This window comes from Ahaetulla prasina, chromosome 1 (assembly GCF_028640845.1).
Source record: "Ahaetulla prasina isolate Xishuangbanna chromosome 1, ASM2864084v1, whole genome shotgun sequence".
NCBI lineage: Eukaryota > Metazoa > Chordata > Lepidosauria > Squamata > Colubridae > Ahaetulla > Ahaetulla prasina.
The window spans coordinates 215,034,643-215,055,629 of NC_080539.1; the positions used below are offsets into that span (position 1 = coordinate 215,034,643).

Consider the following 20,987-nt stretch of genomic DNA (forward strand, 5'->3'; position numbering starts at 1 on the left):
CGGCACTTCGCTTAACAACTCCACAGCTGAACTGTAACGGGCAGGCTCCATTACTATCATAAGTTCCTGTAACTTCCACAAGTTAGCAGGAAAGCTCTGCTCTCTACAACTTCTCTGTGATGTTTTGATTTGAGGGCATACAACTTTTTAAAGTTTGTGTGTGAGAGAGACATCTTTCCCCTTTACCTTCCACTAGTAGGTCATCAGAAAAATAAACATGTCTGCATTTTTCATTTTTTCTTTAGCAAGTAGAAGAAATAAAATAAATTTGACTGTCAGAAAATATTTGGCAGCTTTCCATATAGGTGGGCTGACGATAATACCAACAGTGCATCTAACAAGTCAGCAGAAAAGTAAATAGCTAATGTAATCATGCTCTTCAGTAAAGCATGGCTTTGTAAAAAAAAAATTGAAAAATCTCAAAACAGAACATTAATAGTCTGTATCTTTTCTAATCTGAAAGTAGAGGCGTTTTTTTTGGTTCTCAGTAAATCCAGTAAATTTTGAAACATTAGGCAGCTACTCCATCTTGTGGCCACGAATCTTATAGTGATTCTCTTAAACTGAGAAAACCTGGCAGCTTTGACTTATTGGGAGATGACAGCTTTTATATTCTTCAGCAAATCACGGTACAATATAATGTTCAAAAGATGTGCTCCAAATAGATGTGTGCTTTCTGAATAGTCTACGTGTAGCTTTTAAAATCTCTTCTAAGACGGGTGACTGTCGCCTAATGGATGTACCAGTTTTGGTATCAAAAAAATGCACCTATCCCAGCATAATTTAACTTGCAGGGGTATGTAATTGTCCACCTCTTAAGGAATAGAAGCAATTAAATAAAAGAAGAGAGAGAGCCCTTTCCATGCAGAAAGCATCACATCCAGTTCCTGGTATCTCCAGGTAAGGCTCAGAAGGATCTCTGCCTCTGTTGGAAAGCTACTGCCTTACCATTGGGAATAATGTTGAGCTAGGTGCACCCAAACCAGGTGGTTTCTTTTTCTTCTGTTTATATGAAGAACAAAAGTATGAACAAATAAATACATAAATAAATAAATAAATAAATCTGTGGATTGGAGACTAAATGAGGTTTTTGTGTTTCCTTAGGATCAATACTGCTTTTCATGGATTTAATTCCTTCTTCCATCGAGGTAGTTTAAACTTTGGTTCTTAATTCCTAACATGTTGCACCGTTACATATACAACACTGACCACATGACACCTGGGCTTCTTTTGGGGAATTATGAAGTATCTAACATTAGGAAACGGGGAGTTGTATGAGTTTGAAAAATGAGGGGATAATCAAGGGTCTGTGCTATGTTTCTTTTAAATTTGTGGATACTATACGCAAACTTGCCCACAAATGTTGAACCATAAATCCAGACAGGTATTTGTGATAGTTTGTAAAGATTTTAGGGGGAATTTCTGAAAATACTATTAAAATACTATCACAGCAGAAGATTTCAATATCCTTACTGCCTTAAGCATGTTTTTGATCCATTTGGCTTTTGGAATTTTTCATATACACAGGCTACTTTGCATAATTACATTTATACAGTATTGGCTTGCATTTGTTTTAGCGTAGCCAGCAGAGAGATGCAGAGATCTTTAAAAATTGTTGTTTTATACTTTAAAAAAAAAACCCTGAATCTAAGAAAGGAACTGCCAGAGTGCACTCATCCTTATCTAGACTAATGAACACACATTCTGGGGTAGCCACTTAAGGCTTAGTTCCCAGTGTGGCATTGTTCAGCCAGACCACCAGATACTGCTCATTCCTTTGTATTAATAACCTGGCTTGTTATATAGCAAAGCAAGCAAACTGCAGCAGAATAATAAGCGAACAGAAACTTTAAGCGAGAAACAGCGAGGAAACTTTATAAACAAAGGGAAGAGTTACATTTTTTGTATACTGTATACTGTAAATATTGCTGGAGAGGGCAGTTATTTATATTTAAAGTTTAGCTCCTGTCTTTAGGGTGAATTGTTCCCCTGTGAAGCAGTATCAGCACTATTGTTCAAAAGGCATTTAGTGGTTTGTGTTTTTTGGGAAGAAAAAAGATGTAAGATACGTTAGAAAAATAAGAGTGGGTTACGAATGGAAGAAGATCTAAGCTTTCTCCCATTATTTGCCTCTCATAATTGTGGGCAGTTAGATTACATGATAAAAGCTTTGCTTAGAATTTCCCATGTTTTTTACAGCTTGTGCTGCCCCAAATTAAAGGTACCATTGGAGGGTCTTTTGAGGATTTTTGAGGATCTTTACTGTAGCCTCTTTTCTATTCTTGTCAAAATTCTAGTCCTGGTCATTGCTCAGATGTAATCTCTCCACTTGAGCTGATGAAGCAAGACAGTGAAGCAGAGAAACATAATTAACTAAGCATTTTCAAAGTAGTACTTCTAACTAGTATTATACAGGACAAGGTCATTGAACAGCATGGAATGCAGTATCATCAGTACACTAACAATACACATCTCCACCGTTGGCTGGAAAGGTGATGCTGTTACAGTGCTGGCTGAGTGCCTGGAAGCTGTGAGGATATGGATGGAGAGGAACCAAACAAATTTGACTCAACCTTGGAAAATGGAGTGGCTTTGGGTTTTGTTCCACTACCACCACCACACACGCACACACATTTCCAAATCTGGTAATATGACATCTTTCACTCTGGATAGGGTTGTACTTTCCCAGATTGAATTGATGCACAATTTTGGGGGGTCTCCTTGGACTCATAGTTCCTGTTCAATGAGTGTGCATCACCATGGCTTAAGGAGATCCTTTCCATAGATTCATCTGCATAAATTTTATCCTTTCCTTTACTGGGAGGCCTTGCTCACGGTTGCTCATGCCTTAGCCTCTTGCCATTCCAATTACTGCAATGTGCTTTGCATGGTCCTTTGAGGACCATCTGAAAGCGCAACTGATCCAGAATGCAGTAGTGCGCACAAGGAGACTTCTAGATTTACCCACATTACACCTCTTCTGTGCAAGCTGTACTAATCCCAGTTTTCTTCTGGGTGCAATTCACGGTGGGCCAATGATCACATTTAAAGCCCTACATGGCACAGGACCTTATCAGATAGGGTAAATAGGCTCCAAGACACTTTCCCAAAATGTTGCCATCTGTAGTGAGACTTCAGAAGTGTGCTTTTTCCTATGACTATTCCTAGTTATTGAACATCCTTCTTCTGTCAAGACCCAGCTCTTTATCCAGGTGCTGGGATAGAGTAAGAGGAGTTGATTTGGAATTGATTGTTGGGGCAGATAGATGACTAAGGCACTAAGGATTTGGTTGTGTTTTACAGTTTTATGGCTTTTATAGTTTGAAGTTTTTACTGTTGTACTGAGCCTCGCAGCTGTGTTTTAAAAGATGGGCAGCCATACAATTCCTTTAAATAAAACAAACAAATAAGTACTCCATTCATGCATAGTAAATTAAAAGGGGCTGCCTTGAAGCAAAATCAACAGTTGTGATAAGTTAACATTTTAATGCAGCTGTTCATTATTATTGCTTTTAAAATCAACACAGATGGATGATTTACAGTATTTAAAAAAATCTAAATAAATGGATCACAAAATAACAGGATGTTGTGTTGCCACAGGGATTAGTGAAAGGATGAAAGGGTTGCTTGTAATTTCCCAGTTTAGAAAAGTTCTCTTCTGTCGGAGTTGTATAATTTTCAAGAGGCAAAATTATATATACCCAGAAATTATGAAACAACATTCAAGTGAAAAAATGGAATTGGCCAGACATCTTGTTTTTTTAACCAAGAATGTTACAGATGGTGCCTAAATATAGTATTTATCTAGAATTTTTGTTTATTAATTACATTTCTCTGTCGCCCTTCTCACTCTCAAGGGAAATGATAAATATTCACAATTTTATAACCTATGGACTAGTCGTGTATGAATCCTTTGGGTCTAAAAGAGCTTTTCTGTCTAGATCGATTTAAAGAAGTAGATCTTGAATTCGTATCCTAGAAATGGAAATGTCTTCTGATCCAACTGCACTTTTGGCAAAACGTGCAAAAAGGGGAAATTGAATTAATTATTCCTTTCCTTTGCAGTTTTCTTTGCAATCAAATCAATCTGGCTGGAGGATCCCCTGTAATAGCACAAGAGGGATGTTGGAATAGCAAATGGGAGAAAGAATCAGCTTTCGTACGGCTGTATTCTAATGGCTGGCCAGGCGCTGTGGTCAGGAAGTAGTTCTGCTAATGCAGCAAAATGATAGTCTGCTCCAAATATTTTAGAATGCTAAAGAAAGTTTAAGTAAAAGAAAAAAGAAAAAGAAAAAGCCATGCACAATTAGCATGCTGACCAGTTAAATTTCCCATTCCAAAAATGTTAGTTAACTATTGGATGACTGTGAAGAAGGAGACGTATTAAGGTATTAAGATCTGCAAAAATTGCTAAAGTTAAACATTAATTAATTAATTAATTAATTCATTATTTCATTCATTCACCAGTCATCTTATCATAGAGTAACTCTTGGCAGCTTGCAGTTACATATACAGTTAAAACATAAAAAGTTCAAATCAGACATTAAAACCAAGGACACATGGGGGGAGGGGGGGCGGAGTGGGGGGGAGGAGGGATATGTTATTCAATCAGCCACCTCCATTGCGCTGTTCTCCCACTGGGGCCCCAAGCCAAATATAGCTAAAACCAGCACAGCAACTGCATCAAATTGCACTAGAAAGTTATAGAAGCACCAACTTAGCCCAAATCTTGGATGAACAGGAGAAAACTCAGGTGTCACGAAAGCTTAAAAGAGTCATTGACTAACTTAGAAGGGTATAACCAAGCCTGGATGGAATGGCATGCCTCTTTTTGAATTCCCACACAGCATATCCCTGACAGATGTAGCATCCATTAAGTCTTAGTTGACAGTGTGGTACATAAGGGAGGAGTCACTTTGTCAGATATTAAAATCCTAAAATTATATGCTGTAAATAAGAGCCTGTTAGGTGTAGTGGTTAAAGCATCAGGGTAGAAAGTGGGAGTCCTAGCTCCTCCCTGGTCATAATGTCATCTGGGTGACCTTGGGCCGGTCATTCTCTGTCAGCCCTACGAAGGAAGCAATGGCAAACCACTTCTGACAATCGTGCCAAGAGAACTGCAGAGACTTGTCTGAGCAGTCGCAAGGAGTCAACATTGAATTTTAGGGCACACACACACATTTATGTTGACTTCCTCTCTGACGCAAACTGGCAAATCAAACAAGTACCTTTGGAGGCGTACCTACACACACACACACACACACACACACACACATAGACACACAATACAGGCATATATATATATATATATATATGTATATACACAAACACAGAGTATGTGTTGCATGTGTGTTAATCCTTTCTGCTGCAAGACAAGTCCGGATACAGGCCATGGGCTTCATGCAAAACATAGCAAAGAACATTTTTTTTACCCAATTCCTTTCAAAGTCCTGGGGCAACAGGTAGCTTAGTTTAAGAATGACTTAACCAAAATCCCAAAGTGATCTTTCTGGCAACTGAACCCAGTTTTCCCCAGTCAACACTTTCCCATTTATACCTTATTGGAGAACTATAATGAAAGACATAAAATTACTCATATTTTGAGTAATTTAATTGTCTCTCTTTGGGTGACAGATGAGAGGAGATCTCAGTGCTCATTTTTACTTATGCTCAGTGAGTTTTCTGCTGTCTCCTGATAACAACTCCAGATAATTTCCTTAAGTGAAAAGAAGAATATAAGAAATGCTGAATTTCCATACAAAAAGCTAGTTATCACTCAGACATCACTGTAGATTTAAAGTTCCACAAGATGGCGCTTTTCATCTTCCAAGTTTATGAATTTTTACCAGAAATATTCCATTCAAAACAGATTAACACATATGTGAATAAGATTGGCTAATCATATATTCACAATGCAAACATACACACCTATGTACATTACATACACACTTACATATATTGCATATAGACACAAACACAGAGCTAAATGAAACAAATGATCCTGCTTAATATTTTTTATTTTTTTCTAACAAGTCATGAGAATATAAGAGTATTATATGCTAATGATATTGTATTGTTTATTTCTGAACTATTAACTTTAATATTGAGCTTGATGCATTTTTTAAATGTGTTTGGATAAATTGCAAGACTCTGTTAATCGGTCTATATCAGAATTGATGACAATCAATACTCATTTATTTATTATTTTTATATTAAGGATCATGTTTCTATATCTGTTGAAAGCATTACACATTTAGCTACCCTGTTTCCTCCAAAATAAGTCATCCCCTGATAATAAGCCAAATCAGGCTTTTGAGCAAAAAATATAAGACAGGATCTTTTTTGGGGGGAAACACAGTATTTTAATCTATGTAATATTTCCCAAATAATTAAATATGAATTAAATATTGATACCTTGTTACATATATTTATAGGTGCAAAATTTTAAACTTCAGCTCCTGAGGTAAGGTAAAATATCCATAAAATGCATGTTATTTCCAAAGTACTTTAATTTTTAAATGGAATTCCCATCCATACTTAAATGACAGATATTTTCAAAAATTATGTAAATTTCTATGGGCTACTTCATATTACTGATCAAGATTTAAGCGTCAATTAAGACAAGAATGGGGTTTTGTTTTTTTAAAAAAATTGAATTATACAGTTCTAATTTTGGTACTTCTACTAATACCAAATTTTGGATTGCTTCATTCATTAAAAATTCTCTGTCCTAGGCCCTTTTGGAAGAATCATTCCAATGCATATTTAGTTAACTGGTCTATTTATGTTCAGGATATAATAGATTACATATAATTCATTTCATAATTAAACTAATTTGAATTTTCTATTATACTATTTTTGGAAAACCATTTCAATCCTTTTTTTTCCTTGCTAAATTGAAGTTATGGGATAATAATAGACCTGTAAAAAAGCAGTTATATGCAAGATTTTGATGGATGCTGACATTTTTTAGTTTTTACTAATTACTGAAGGGCAATGATAACTATTTATTAAAGGTCAAATATATTTGTCCTTTTGCTGCTTACAGGTAATTTACAACATCTATTGACATCTTGATTTACTCAGTGGGATTTTTTTAGATTCAGAGGTACTTAAAATTATTAGAAATATTATCTTATGAGACTAAACATCTCACAATGTTTATATACTTGATATCAATAAATCAATCTGATTTGCAGTTTCAAAGACTGGGTGGATTAAGTAATTGAAGTTCTCCATTATGTCTAGACAATGGGATACTTTTTAAAATTCTGAATCACAAACTTCAATTGTTCTTGGTCTATGGCTTTTTCTTATAAAAATACTGTTTTGGACTTACTGAATTCCATTGCATTTGTACAAAGAAGAAATGATTAAATTACACTATTGAAAATGCCATGCGAATAATACGTCATTCAAATTCATGATTTTTATAAGACACTCTGAGAAGAAGTCATATGTATTAATTTGATATATTCAGATATCTACTGTCTGAAAATTCTTAGTTGGACAAAGGATTGTCTGCACTCTTCTTGCTGTTTTTTAACATTGAAAATATGTATTTATGGCCTCAGTGATATTGCTTTATTTGCAACTTATGAATAACTTGCTGATACATAGACTACGAATGAAAACCATTAAATTTTACTGGTTATCAGCTTAGAATGTGCGTGTGTATTTGCATGTGTCTGCATGTGTGCCTGCATGCATGAGTTATGAAACTGTTGTGCCTCGCTTGCTCCCCCCGCCACAGCCAGGCCCCTCTTATCTCCTGCCGGACGCTGATAGTACAGGAGAATGTCCTGGCATGCCTCCAGCCCCCAGCCCTGGCACCATGCCTGGACAGGCCGAGCAAGACGAATGGCCTGACGTGCCTCCAGCCCCCAGTCCTGGCACCATGCCCAGACAAACGGAGCAACTAGACCCCTCCCTCACAGCATCTGAGCCTGAAGAATGTGAAGCCAGTCATGAGCTAAGATTACCAACAGCTGGAGGCTGGAGAGATCCTCGCTTCTGGAGAATAGAGAGGCGACGTCAGCAAAAGGAAGGGAGGGGCAGGCCTGGATAAGTGCTGAGTTATGGAGCCACACCCCATGGCCTATATAAAGGATCTGCTTTCTGGCATTCTCTGAGTCAGGCAAAGTCTAACTTGGATTGCTGAAGTCACATCCTGGTCTCCTGCCTGCCCTGAGGACTCTGATAGGACTTTGGCAAAGCTGCAGAGGCTTTGCAGCCGCGCTTGATACAGACTTCCCCGACCCGGCCGTCAGAGGAGGAGTGGGACACGACAGAAACCTTTCGTTATTCAAGCCATACAATTTGTTCTTCTTAGTGTAATTAATCATTTGGATAATCTCCAATGTGCAAAAGTGATAGAGACATTTTAGTAGGTCTGATTAGATCGCTTTTTGTGGCCTGGGACCTGGCCACAAGTGAGCGAGTGACCTGATTTTATTATTTTCCAAGCTAACTACTGTAGTTGGAATTTATAATAATTGGACTATAATAGTAATTGGATGGGAAGCTCCTGAGAAATCCTAGGGCCATAGCCTAGACGAGGAAATTGAAAATATATCTTAGAAGAAGGTGTCCCAAGAAAAGGGCATGGATATGACATCACCAAGACTAGGGTTCCATTTGCAGTAGTATTTACTTGTTATTAGGTAGAGTGCAAAATCGTTTTAATTTTTTTTTAAAAAAGAAACTTGTTCCTTGGAGTCAGTATTGACCTTCAGGTGACTGCCTAGATAAGTCCTTGAACTTTTCATGACAAGAACTCAGAAGTGGTTTGCCATTTCCTCCTTCCTAGGACTGAGAGAGTGGCTGACTCAAGGTCACTCAATTGGCTTCACATCCAAGGAAGGAGTAAACTCATGGTCTCGCGGTTCTAGGTTGGTGTCTTAACCAGCATACTGAACTGGCTGTTTATGGGGACGATAGAACATTACATGGCTTTGCTACAAAATTATTTTGTATATTTGACAAGAAATAATCTCATTCTTTCATTTACAATAAATTTGGTATTATGTAAAATCTAGTCTAGAGCCTTTTGTTGTACCTTTTAAAATAATTAGCTTGCACTCCTAAATCCGGTTTGCACTCCTAATGTAAATAGAATCCCCCGAGTTTTAAATCTGTGTTCAATACAGATTAATTTTGGTTTCAATTACTATTTAGTTGGAATTGCATTTTAATTGTTAGATGCCTTAAGAGAGGGTTCAGTTCTGATGGATAAAATATAGGAGAAAATATTTGATACTAAATTTCAGTGTCTTAAAATTTTGTCCCCCCCAAGTTGCTTTTTTCTGTAATTAGAATGTATTATTGTTTTAAATTAAAGTATATTCTAAAGAGACATGTTTATTTTTAATCACTTTGGAAAAAATTGAAGAGATTATGGGTCTATTTTATACTCTAGCCAATAATAGTATAGCAAAGCCTTTACAGTCTTTACAGTTTAAATGCTAATGCTGTATGACATTGCATGAGTTTATTAGCATAGAACTTTCAAATATTGTAGCCCTCACTACAAAAAAAATATTATGCCTTAAGACAGGGGTCCCCAACCCTCGGGCCGCGACCTATTATATGACCGCAGCCTGTTTAAAACTGAGCTGTGGGAGAAATGAGCAATTGTAAGGCTCCATTTGTTCGAGCGGCAGGCAAGCGCACACACATGCATGAAGCTTCACTCATGCGAAAGAGGGTGCTTGCACTCGTGCGTGAAGCTCCTTTTAGAATAGAATAACAGAATTGGAAGGGACTTTGGACATCTTCTAGTCCAACCCCCTGCTTAGGCAGGAAACCCTACACCACTTCAGACAAATGGTTATCTAATCTCTTCTTTAAAACTTCCAGTATTGAAGCATTGACAACTTCTGGAGGCAAGTCGTTCCACTTATTGATTGTCAGGAACTGTCAGGAAATTTCTCCTTAGTTCTAAGTTGCTTCTCTCTGTGATTAGTTTCCACTCATTGCTTCTTGTCCTGCCCTCAGGTGCTTTGGAGAATAGCTTGATTCCCTCTTCTTTGTGGTAGCCCCTGAGATATTGGAACACTGCTATCATGTCTTCCCTAGTCCTTCTTTTCATAAGACTAGACATATCCAGTTCCAGCAACCGTTCTTTATATGTTTTATCCTCGAGTCCCCTAATCATCTTTGTTGCCCTTCTCTGCACTCTTTCTAGAGTCTCAACATCTTTTTTAAATCGTGGCGACCAAAATTGGATTCAGTATTCCAAGTGTGGCCTTCCCAAGGCATTATAACGGGGTATTAACACTTCACGTGATCTAGATTCTATCCCTCTGTTTATGCAGCCTAGAACTGTATTGGCTTTTTTGGCAGAAGCAGCACACTGCTGGCTCATATTTAAGTGATTGTCCAATAAGACTCCAAGATCCCACTCACAGTCACCACTATTGAGCAAGGTACCACATATACGGTACCTGTGCATTTTGTTTTTCTTGCCTTAATGCAGAACCTTACTTTTTTCACCATTGAATTTCATTTTGTTAGATAGCGCCCAATGTTCAAGTCTGTCAAGATCCTTCTGTATTTTAAGCCTATCTTCCAGAGCAGTGGTCACCAACCACAGGTGAAATTTTGGTGGTCCACAGAAAAATTATTTGCATTTTTTTATATTGCACTGAATCAGGGGTCCTCAAACTATGGCCCCTGGGCCGGATATGTGCAATGAACGTTTGTATTGCTGCAGAGAGTCTCCCCCTTCTGGGTCATTTTGTGCGGGTCGGAGGGGGGCAGAAATTCCAACTTGGGGTCTGCTTCAACCTCCTGGTGTGGGGCTTTGGGCAAAGGCGAGCAGTGGCTGGGAGGGGAGTGGTGAGTAGAGGCCGGCGAGGCACCCCTCGACATGAGTGACATCAACTTGGCCATGCCCACCCAGTCACATGACCACCTAGCCACACCCACCCAGTTGGTCATTAAGCAGATCATATTAGTGGTCTGCGAGATTTTAAATTATGAATTTAGTGGTCCCTGAGATCCGAAAGGTTGGTGACCCCTGAACTACAGTATCTTATGATTTACAGCAGGGGTGTCAAACTCGTGGTGTCATGTTGTTGTCAGGTGATGTATCACAACTTCCCCCACTTCACTAAAACGGGGGTGGGCGTGGCCAGCGCATAACTCATCTGGCCCATGGGCCATGAGTTTGACATCCCTGATTTACAGTGTTTCATGATGAGCAAATGGTCTTGTCTCCTTTGCTGTTTTCATTACTACCACACAAGAAGTAACACTGTTTCTTCAGATCTAGTACAATAGGTTTTCTTTCTCCATACTTTTGCTGGAGCTTCATTGTTTTTAGCTAAGAGGGGGGGAAATGGGCCAGGAACAGGGGCCTGGCACCCAATCTTACCTTTTAGCTTTTGCTTTGCATCAGAATATAAAATCAGAGTATAACACTAAAATAAAATTCAAAAATTGTATTGTTATCCTCTGTAAACAATAATCCTTTAGAAGACAGTGTAAAGGCAATACAGTGCAGGTTTTTCATTTAGCTGTCATTGATATATCTTTACTAGATAATGTTTGGTATTTTGCTCCCTAATGTGAATGGCCCAAGGTTGCATATACAACAGTAAGGCAGTAAAGAATACAGGCAGTATTATAAAACAAAACATTTCTGAACACCTGCATAGCATAAATCATGGCTTCCAGCAGCTGAATTTTAAATATTACATTATATGCAAAGTTTCCACATTTCTTTGTTGAGATTTAATCAAGACATTTTGACTTTAGTGAAAAATAGTCTTATTTTGCAGCCAAGTCATCTTCATTTCTTTTAATGAAGAGGCATCTATAGTGTTACCAGTCCAGTCAAAAACTATTTGTAATTTTACTGTATATTTATTTAGATGAACGCATGGCTCTCCACCTATCATAATTTACCTGAAAATGAATTTCAGTATACATATGTTACTGGTAAAGAGGAAAACTTTTATCTATGGAAGCTTAATTAGTGACCATTCAAATTTCATTAGATATAAAGCTTGGTTGATATGTACATACATTTTTCTTGATGATCTTTGGGTTAGGTTGCACACATTGTATAAAATAATGGTTAGTTTAACCATGATTAGAATGTCCCAGATAGCAAAAATTACAGTAATTCATCATTTATCAACTACACTAGCTGAATTCATATAACACACTAAACTGAAACTTTTTAAACTGTATCAATAAAGGAGAATATTTGTAGCTCAGGGTTGAAATGAGTTGTCCTTAGTGCTCTCTGAGTTTGGTTGTTTTCTTGCAGATGTTTCATTACCCAAACTAGGTAACATCATCAATGCTAGTCAAGTATTGTGTAAATCCAACAGTAGAATGAAGAGTATCCTATTGAAAAATATTGCATCCAATATCAAATGAATATGCCAATCAAAATATCTGCAGTGGTACTTTCTACAGATTAAACAACATACATCACTGCATTTAGTGAATGGTGACTAGTGTGTGTGATCTGATCCTGGGACCAACAGGTATTTCCCTTGAAATAAGGGAATACATATCAAAGATGAACAGCATCCTGTTTTAGGCTGAATTATGGATTAAAACAGCAAAAAGACAGATAGAGCATTTAACATTTAATTGTGTTTATGGCCAAAGAAATACATAGAGAAGTAAATGACAAGTTGCTCCAGATGTTGAGTTTCTAGAGAGTAAATGTCACAGGCCAAGCAAGGAAGGGTCAGTCTACTAGGGACATCTATCAGGTAGTCAGCACTTAAGATCCACTAACACCCAGTGACATGGATAGGTTAGATTAGGGATGTCAAACTGGATTTCTTTGAGGGCTGGATCAGCATTGTAGTTCTTTTCCATGGGCTGGCCAGAGCGGGGGTGGGTGGGCAGGATGGATGCCATTTGCAACACCCTGCCAGCCAAAATGGGGCAAAGGAGGCTTTAAGACAAGAACCAATGAGTGGAAGCCTTAAAAAGGCTTCTGTAAAACATCTCAAAATATAGAGGAATTTCCTAACTACCGGTATGACAGCTATTAAGCAACGGAGTAGCTTGCTTCCTGAGGTTTGAGGTATTTCATCACCGAAACACCCACTGGAGGTTTCCAAGCAAAGACTGGAAATAGGCCCTGGCTGTTTGGAACATCTTGCCTGTCGAAATGTGATTGGCTCTCATTCTCCTAACTTTCCATAAGAGCCTAAAGAGTCTGCCAGTTTGCTTGGGGTCTCTGTGGGGGACTTTGACCCTTGAGGTGGTGGATTGACTAATAGCAATTCTCCCCTCTCCCTCCCCTATGTATATTCTCCTCCCTTCCTCCCCATCTTTAGTTTTTAACTCCTGTCTTATTGTAATTTAAATGGGATTGTATATATTCATTTATATTTTTATGGTTTTATTTTAATGTTGTAAGGCCAGGGAGGGAGGGAGATGGATGGATGGATGGATGGATGGATGGATGGATGGATGGATGGATAGGATAGAATAGAATAAGTATTCCTGCCTGGACAAGCATTAAAAGACCTCCAAGATCCCTTTAAATCTTATGATTCCAGACTAGCCAGAAATTTGCCTCTCAAAGGAACTTTCTGTTGGGGAAGAGAAGGCATTTTGGCACTACCTTTCAGTCCAGTACCAGCACCATTTATGCACTGGTAAATCTGAATCAGAATCTGGGCAGTGCATCCTAGGCTAGAAGAAGCTATAGTAAGTTTTGTAGTAAGGCCCAGTAGGCTCAATAGGTTAAAAGGACTCCGTCATCTTTCAATAACAGGTATATTTATACAGTTCGTAACATACATTGTGGACACCATAGTTGTGCTGTAAAAATCCGCATGATTGCCGGAAGACAGTAAGATGGTTCCGGAAACTTCTAACACTTTGCTGCCATCTATGCATCGTCTATGCCATTCTACTACTGGGAGGCAGAGACCAAGAAAGCATAATGAAACAAAATTTATTTTGCTCAATGTAAATGATATTACATACTTATAATTTCTTATGGGGAAATTTTTAAAAGTCCCAGATTAAAGTAAAACAAACAATAATTGAGAAGTCAATGGACGGATGGGAATGAACTATAATAGTATTGTGTGTGTGTGTGTGTGTGTGTGTGTGTGTGTGTGTGTGTGTGTATGTAAAATGCTCCCGGATCGGACCGGCTCGTGCGATCTGGTAGCGATGGCGGCTGCTCGTTCGGAGGACCGGTAGCAAAAATCCCTGGCCCCGCCCACCCCTGCCTCTGCTGAGCCCCACCATCAACAGAGGCTTTTTTTTTTACTTTTAAAAGAAGGTTTTGCTTCAGCCGAAACATGCCTTTAAAAGTAAAAAAAAGCCTTTGAGGATCCCACCCCTCAGCTGAGATTGGCAGAGCCTTTAAACTTAAAAAAAAAATGTAAAGGCTACTTGGGGGATCTCACCTGAGTTCCTCATCAGCAGAACCTTAAAAAACATGTTTTCTACAGAAAACCTCCTTTTAAGAGAGTCTAAGGCACTTACCTGATTACTGATCGACCTCATAGCTTTTTTCCCAGCCGGAAAGCCCAAGTTTCATTTTCAGCACCAGACAGAACTAATCTAATTTAGTTAATCTATTTCATCACTGAGTGATTAATGCTGGCTGGCTTTGCTGGCTGAGGAACTCTGGGAATTGAAGTCTACAAACCTTAATAATAAAATAAAATATTTGTGCAGCTTTCTGAGTTTTAGTGTGTTTCTGTAGTGTTTCACTCTAACTACACAAATACACAAAATCTCAAAAAGCTGTATGTGGTATTTTGTGTGTGTGTGTGTGTGTGAGAGAGAGAGAGAGAGAGAGAGTGTTGTGTTGTGTGTGTGTAAAGTGTGAAAGTTGGTTTTTGAGCTTTTTGTGGCTGTGTGAAGTGTGAAGTGCAGCGGCTTTTACATTGTGTGTGAGTCGGTTGTGTTGTGTGTGTGTAAAGTGTGAAAGTTGGTTTTTGGTATCTCTTATTGTTTTTTTATACTTTGTTTATTATTTTTATTATTTATTGTTATTGGCCACGCCCACCAAGCTATTTGACCACCAAGCCACGCCCACCAATTAAGCCACGCCCACAGAACCGGTAGGGAAAATTTTTAGATTTCACCCCTGTATGTGTGTGTATATATATATATATATATATATATATAAGTTTGAATTGGTGAGGGCCTGCATCTGATCAAGGGACTTTTAATCACCTTCATAAAAGAAGCTATAGGTAGGGCCATAGTTGAAGGGACAGGTATTCCTCAGTTAATGTTGGAAATTGGGACAGAATTTCTAAAGCTGAGCAAAGTGGTTGTAAAATGCAACACTATATGACTGCTTTGCTTAACATCAGTTTTGCATTTATTACCATTGTTTAGCAAGTCTTGGGCTGTTGTTAAGTGCACCGTGACATGGTCACCATTTGCCACCTCTTATCAATGGCTTATCCATTGACTTTGCTTGTTGGAAACTGTCAATGAAGATCACAAATAGTGATCAGACGATCGCGGGATGCTCCAGTGTCGTAATTGGAAGCTGGTTACCAAGCATTCAGGTTGCAGTCTCGTGATTATGAGGATGCTAAGGTGGCCGCAACTTCAAACACTGGTCATAAGTATTACTTGTTCAGTGCTGCCGTAAGTTTAAATGGTTGCTGAACGGGTGGTTGTGAAGCAGCAGCCCCCAACCTTTTGGGCACCAGGGATTGGTTCTGTGGAGAGAGGTTTTTCTGCTGACCATTGGCGGGGGTGGGGCGTGGTTTCGTGTGCTGCCTGCATCCCGTGGACGGGGGCTTCACTTGTTTGCGCGGACTGGTTTCTGGCATGCCATGGAGCGGGGATTGGGGACCCCCATTGTAAAGGACTGATTGCATCAGTAAGTAATGTCACTTGTAAAGGTAACTCTGGCAAAGCAACCGCCCAAAATCTGTTACAATTCCATTCAGTAAAACATTTTGCATTTTTGCATTTTATGCTATAGTTCAATAAAATGTTGAGAAACACACAAACACACAAACGGTAAAACATTTTGTAATAGCATGTAAGATAATGTTTCTGAATCAGGTGTGAAAGAAACATTCAAGTTGTCTAACGTTACATTTATTTCAGCCAATGTATATCTGAATAAGGTAAATGCTGCATGTTTTTAATTTTTCTTTAATTTTTAAATTTATTTTTGTGCCTTCGAGTATATGTTGACTCCTGGCGACTCCCTGGAAAAGTCTCTGCCCTAGTGCTGTCATAATGATAGTTTCCCTTTTTTTCTTTTCCCCCGTTTGAAGTCTTAGATTTAGGATTTTCTTTAAATGGGCAAAATGGATGACTTTACATAATCAGTTTTAAAAATGAAGCTGTGAAATGAATCTAAATATTTATTCTACATCTAAATCTGCTGAATGTTAATTTTCATTCTGTTTCGTATTTTATACAAACTGTCTGCTTTCCTGCTGTGTTTTTTTCTCCCCAGATACTGATGAATACAGGCCACCAGTTTGGAAATCTTATTGTGAGTATTTGATTAGATATTGTCACTGTCTGTCCCATTCATAAATCTACCACCCATGATATGGAGAATGAGGGATGGGTGGGTTAGCGTTTTTTTAAAAACTCCATTTCTCACATATCAAACCTAAATTTGTTTCATCCAGTTTCCACCTGAACTTGTAACACTTTTTCAAGCCTCGCTCAATTGTTTTATGTGCATTTCTCTGACTATATAGGTAATCCTCAACTTACAACCACAATTGAACCCAAAATTTATGTCGCTAAGTGAGAAATTTGTTAAGTGAGTTTTGCTCCATATTACGACTTTTCTTGCCTCATTTGTTAAGTTAGTAGCACAGTTGTTAAGTGAATCTAGTTTTCCCCATTGACTTTGTTTGTCAGAAGATTGAAAAAGGTGATCACATGACCCTGGGACACTGCAGCGGTCATAAATGTGAATCAATTGTCAAGCATCTGAATGTACATCATGTGACCATGGGGATGCTGCAATGGTCGTAAGTGTGAAAAGTGGTCATAAGTCACTTTTTTCAATGCAATTTCAAATGGTCAGTAAATGAACTGTTGCTACAGTTAAGGACTACCTGTAATACATTTTTGCACATATAGTTCTAGGAAAATAATATTTGGAATTTTTGGCTTTCCTTAATTTTTGCATTTCTTTGCCACCAGATATTACTGCAGCTTCCTATAGGTCCTAGTGATAGATACGGGGTCAGTGTGGACAAATATCATCAAATTTTAATGCATTTTTCATTTATTTCATAATGTAATTCATCTAACATGATATGAACTAATGTGACTGCATTTTTTTTGAAGAGGGAGAGAAAAGAGCCTGGGAAATATGTTATAAACTAAGCAATTCAAAAAGTGACCTACATTGTTTGAAAATCTTTTTCCTTGCCATTTATAAAAAAAATGGATAATCAACGATATTAATAATTCATTGCTGCAAAACAAGGATAGATAGAGTTTTCTTTATTGTATAATAAGTATTAGTCAGTCCTGTCAGTCCTGTGGTCAGACAACTGACCTTTGATAAGTTCTGCGTAGTGGGTACATAGGTCACCAAAACCATATCAAGAAACTAGTTGACCTCGTCTCCAAATGCAATTATAGAACATTAAATGCAGTTTAGACCACATGTGGGTTCTTGATTAATTCCTGAATTACATATCTAACAGTAGAGTTGTTCTAAATAACTGAATTATCTCTGAGGTGTGTACAAAAAAAATATTTTGTGTTTGTATTAACCTTACTTTAAGAGGATCGGTTTGCAGCTGTTTAATTCTCCCTTGATTTACCAAAACAGGATCTTTAAACTCATTACCATGGTCATGTAGGTAATTTGAGGGATTATTTCAACAACTAAGCTACTGGCTAAGGAGCCATTGATAATTCTTTCAGAAATTCTTTGTGGAACCTCAGAAGCAGCAGTTGCATCTGGACCAAAAAATCAAAATAACAAAAGTGTAGATTGAATATACTGTTGATAAAGCCTCTGGGGTAAATCAATTTCCATTTTGCACAAGTTTTAGCTCCCTTAGAACAACGCTGATGCAAAACTTGTGAGAAACTCAGTTTACCCCATATCACATATTTAGATATATGGATTGAGATTGCTGAAAAAATCTGAGTTGTGTTTACTGTCCCACGAAGGCCCTATATTAACCCTACCTCTCCTTGCTCTATAAGTCTTGCTTCTTGGTGGAACTTGTAGGGAAGAATGATACTAAGTATGCATCTTTTTTAATATAGTGCTATTATTTGTTTTATGTGAATATTAGCCCAAACTAATTTTGGATTAGTTCCTGGCCCTATTTCTTTGCCTGAGGTAATAGAAATAAAAAGAAAATTGAGGGGGGGGGGCTTGAAGAGGAAGACTATGATCTGATAACATCAAGACAACTGTGTGGAAAAAAGAAAAGCCTCAGAAACTGTGCTTACAACCCAGGTTTTTATAGTTACATGAAGGCAAAACTCAGCACAATTAAAAATGAAAGCACAGTCATTCTTATTAACTGACAAATGGTAGTTATATAACAAAGGATGCATCTATTCTGTTTTAAGAAGTAGATGTGGTGGTTTTTTCATTCTAAGGTATTTGTTTCAACCCAGTACCAAAAGCCTAAGATTGATCTATCATCATCACAGTTGAATTAAACTCGAGTTATGCCGATTGTGCACCGACATTTATGCAGTGCCAACCTTCATTTTATTTCATTTGTACCCGGTTTCCTTTTGCTGGAGTCTCAAAGGAACAGCCATACCTTTAAGAATCTTCTGCCCACAGCTGCTCTTTTATAATTGCTATTGTCAGAACCTTTGTCTGATTCAGAGCTTAAGGGCCCCAGTGTGCAGGTTTTAAGTCATAACTTACTCGATCAGTCACTTGTCATATGCCAAGCCAGTTATTTAATATAAAACCATTAACACACAAAGTGACTCAACGCAGGCTTTTGTCTTCAAAATGATGATTAAAGGATAAAAATTGGCACTCATTGTGTCGCTTATATTAAAGCCCATTAATCACAACAGTCACACATCCTGCAGTTGTCACCTAGAAATGCATGCCTGCTGTCTCCAGTTGCAAATAAGAATAATAAATGGCTGAAAAATAACCTTTTGCAAAGGAAGTGCATATATGTTCATATTAGGCTATATACCACCTATACTCTAAGGATGTTCGGTTTTTATTATCATGACATCTTGCTGGCAACTAAAAGATACTATTCCTTTGGGTGTGACTATTTCCAGTTCTCTTACATTTGTAAAGATTTGTGGTTATGCAACTAATCTGTTCAGAGCAGGTTCTAAGGGGTGAATGAGAACCAAGGAATGAATTTTCTTTCCTCGTTTGTAGAGAACACAGTCATATTAAATCAAATCAAATCAAATCAAATCAAATCAAATCAATTATTATAGTCAAAGTCCAGCCTAAGGAAGATGGGTACAGTCAATTATAAAGCATCAGAATACACACACACACACACACACACACAGAGGAATAATGAACTAGATGCTCATTAAAGTTAGTTTACGGCCCAGGCCTTCATCTGATGGATTTTAAGCCTGTTGTGCAGAACCTGGCAACACTGTATGTTGTACCAGGATTGGTATCTGAAAGCAGCAGGGAAGTATATAATTGTCCTGTGTGCTCTGGATATTTACGTAATAATGGTGAGATGAGCCTAGTATGAATGTCTCTTAATGCGGGTGCTGGAGAAACACATGTTCTGTTGTTTCTATCTAGAGTCGCATGGGCATTGTTCAAGGATACCTGAAGGGAGTGCATGGAGATTATGCCAAAATAAAGGTCCTTCTGTGATTAGATACCTTGAGTTTGTCATAGGGGAGGCAGAATACCTGTTGGATTCAGTGGCAATAAAGATAGGGGACTATTTGTTAGAGCCTGGTAGCACTGCGTGCTGCCCGCTGTTAAATGAGAGTTTTGGCCTAGTCATATATCATGCTGAGTAGAAGACCTGGAGAGAAGCCCAAGGATGAGATGTCGCTACTGTCTTTTTATATGCAGCCTGAAAACCATCCCTCATAGTTTGTGGGACAAAGCTAAAGGGGTGAAAAGGATAGTTGAACCAATAGTTGAGTATGATCACCCATACTCTAGCCTCAATTTTAATGAGGCCTATATCTAGTCCCTGGGTGGCATGAAAGACACATTTCGGGATTTCAAGGGTCAATTTTAGACATTTGGATTGAAAAAGTTTAATGGTGCAAAATTAGAGAAGGGGCCCAGTGGGCACCATAAAGAAGTTGTATTATTGGCTTGGTTTAGAATAATTTCAGTGCTACGAGTATACAGTGGCCACCTCTTATCAAGGAATTTAAGGATGCCAGATTATTTCCTCTGTGTATTTTCAGCAACGTAGTCCCCATTGGGTTCCCTACTGCTGGCAGAATGGAGGACTACCAGAGGTGAAATCCTACCGGTTTGGACCGGTTCAGGCGAACCGCTAGGGATTATGGGCATCAGGTCACCGAACCTGATTACCCCTCCTTGGCCCCACCCACGCCCAGCTGGTTGCTGCTCACCTCTTCTGGGCGCTCGATATTCCAGAGAATTCAATGCTAAATGCAGCAGAGAGAATGCTAACTTTTCTCCCTCCATTCACAACGGAGCTGCTGCAGCCTGTCCCTTTTAAGGTAGTCCCCTGGAGGGAGGGGGACGGGGGGGGAGCAACTGGAATGGAGCCATTTTTGTGAAAGGCAGGAAAATGGGGAATGGAGCACAAACTGAAGGAAGGATGGTAGGCAGGAATATTCCCCTCCTCATTTTCCTGCCATTCACGACAAGGAGTGGCTGGGAGGGGAGGGGCCAGTGAGGAGAGGAGCCCCTTGATGTGAGTGATGTTGAGTTGGCCATGCCCACCCAGTCACATGACCTCCCCCCCCAAACAAGCCATGCCCACAGAACCAGTAGGGGAAAATTTTTAATTTCACCCCTGAGGACTCCCAGTTATTTGAAACAGGAGACTTGCTCAATCTTAAGAGTGTCTATG

General features: G+C 38.6%; 1 protein-coding gene across 1 annotated transcript in view; it reads left to right on the plus strand.

The window, feature by feature from the left end:
• The window catches only part of CHN1 (chimerin 1), a 123,894-nt gene that overhangs the window by 20,027 nt on the left and 82,880 nt on the right, over nt 1–20,987 (plus strand). Inside the window, exon 2 of the mRNA XM_058190187.1 lies at nt 16,433–16,471. Within this exon, the coding sequence (XP_058046170.1) occupies nt 16,433–16,471 (39 nt within the window). The remainder of the gene's footprint in view (nt 1–16,432; nt 16,472–20,987) is intronic.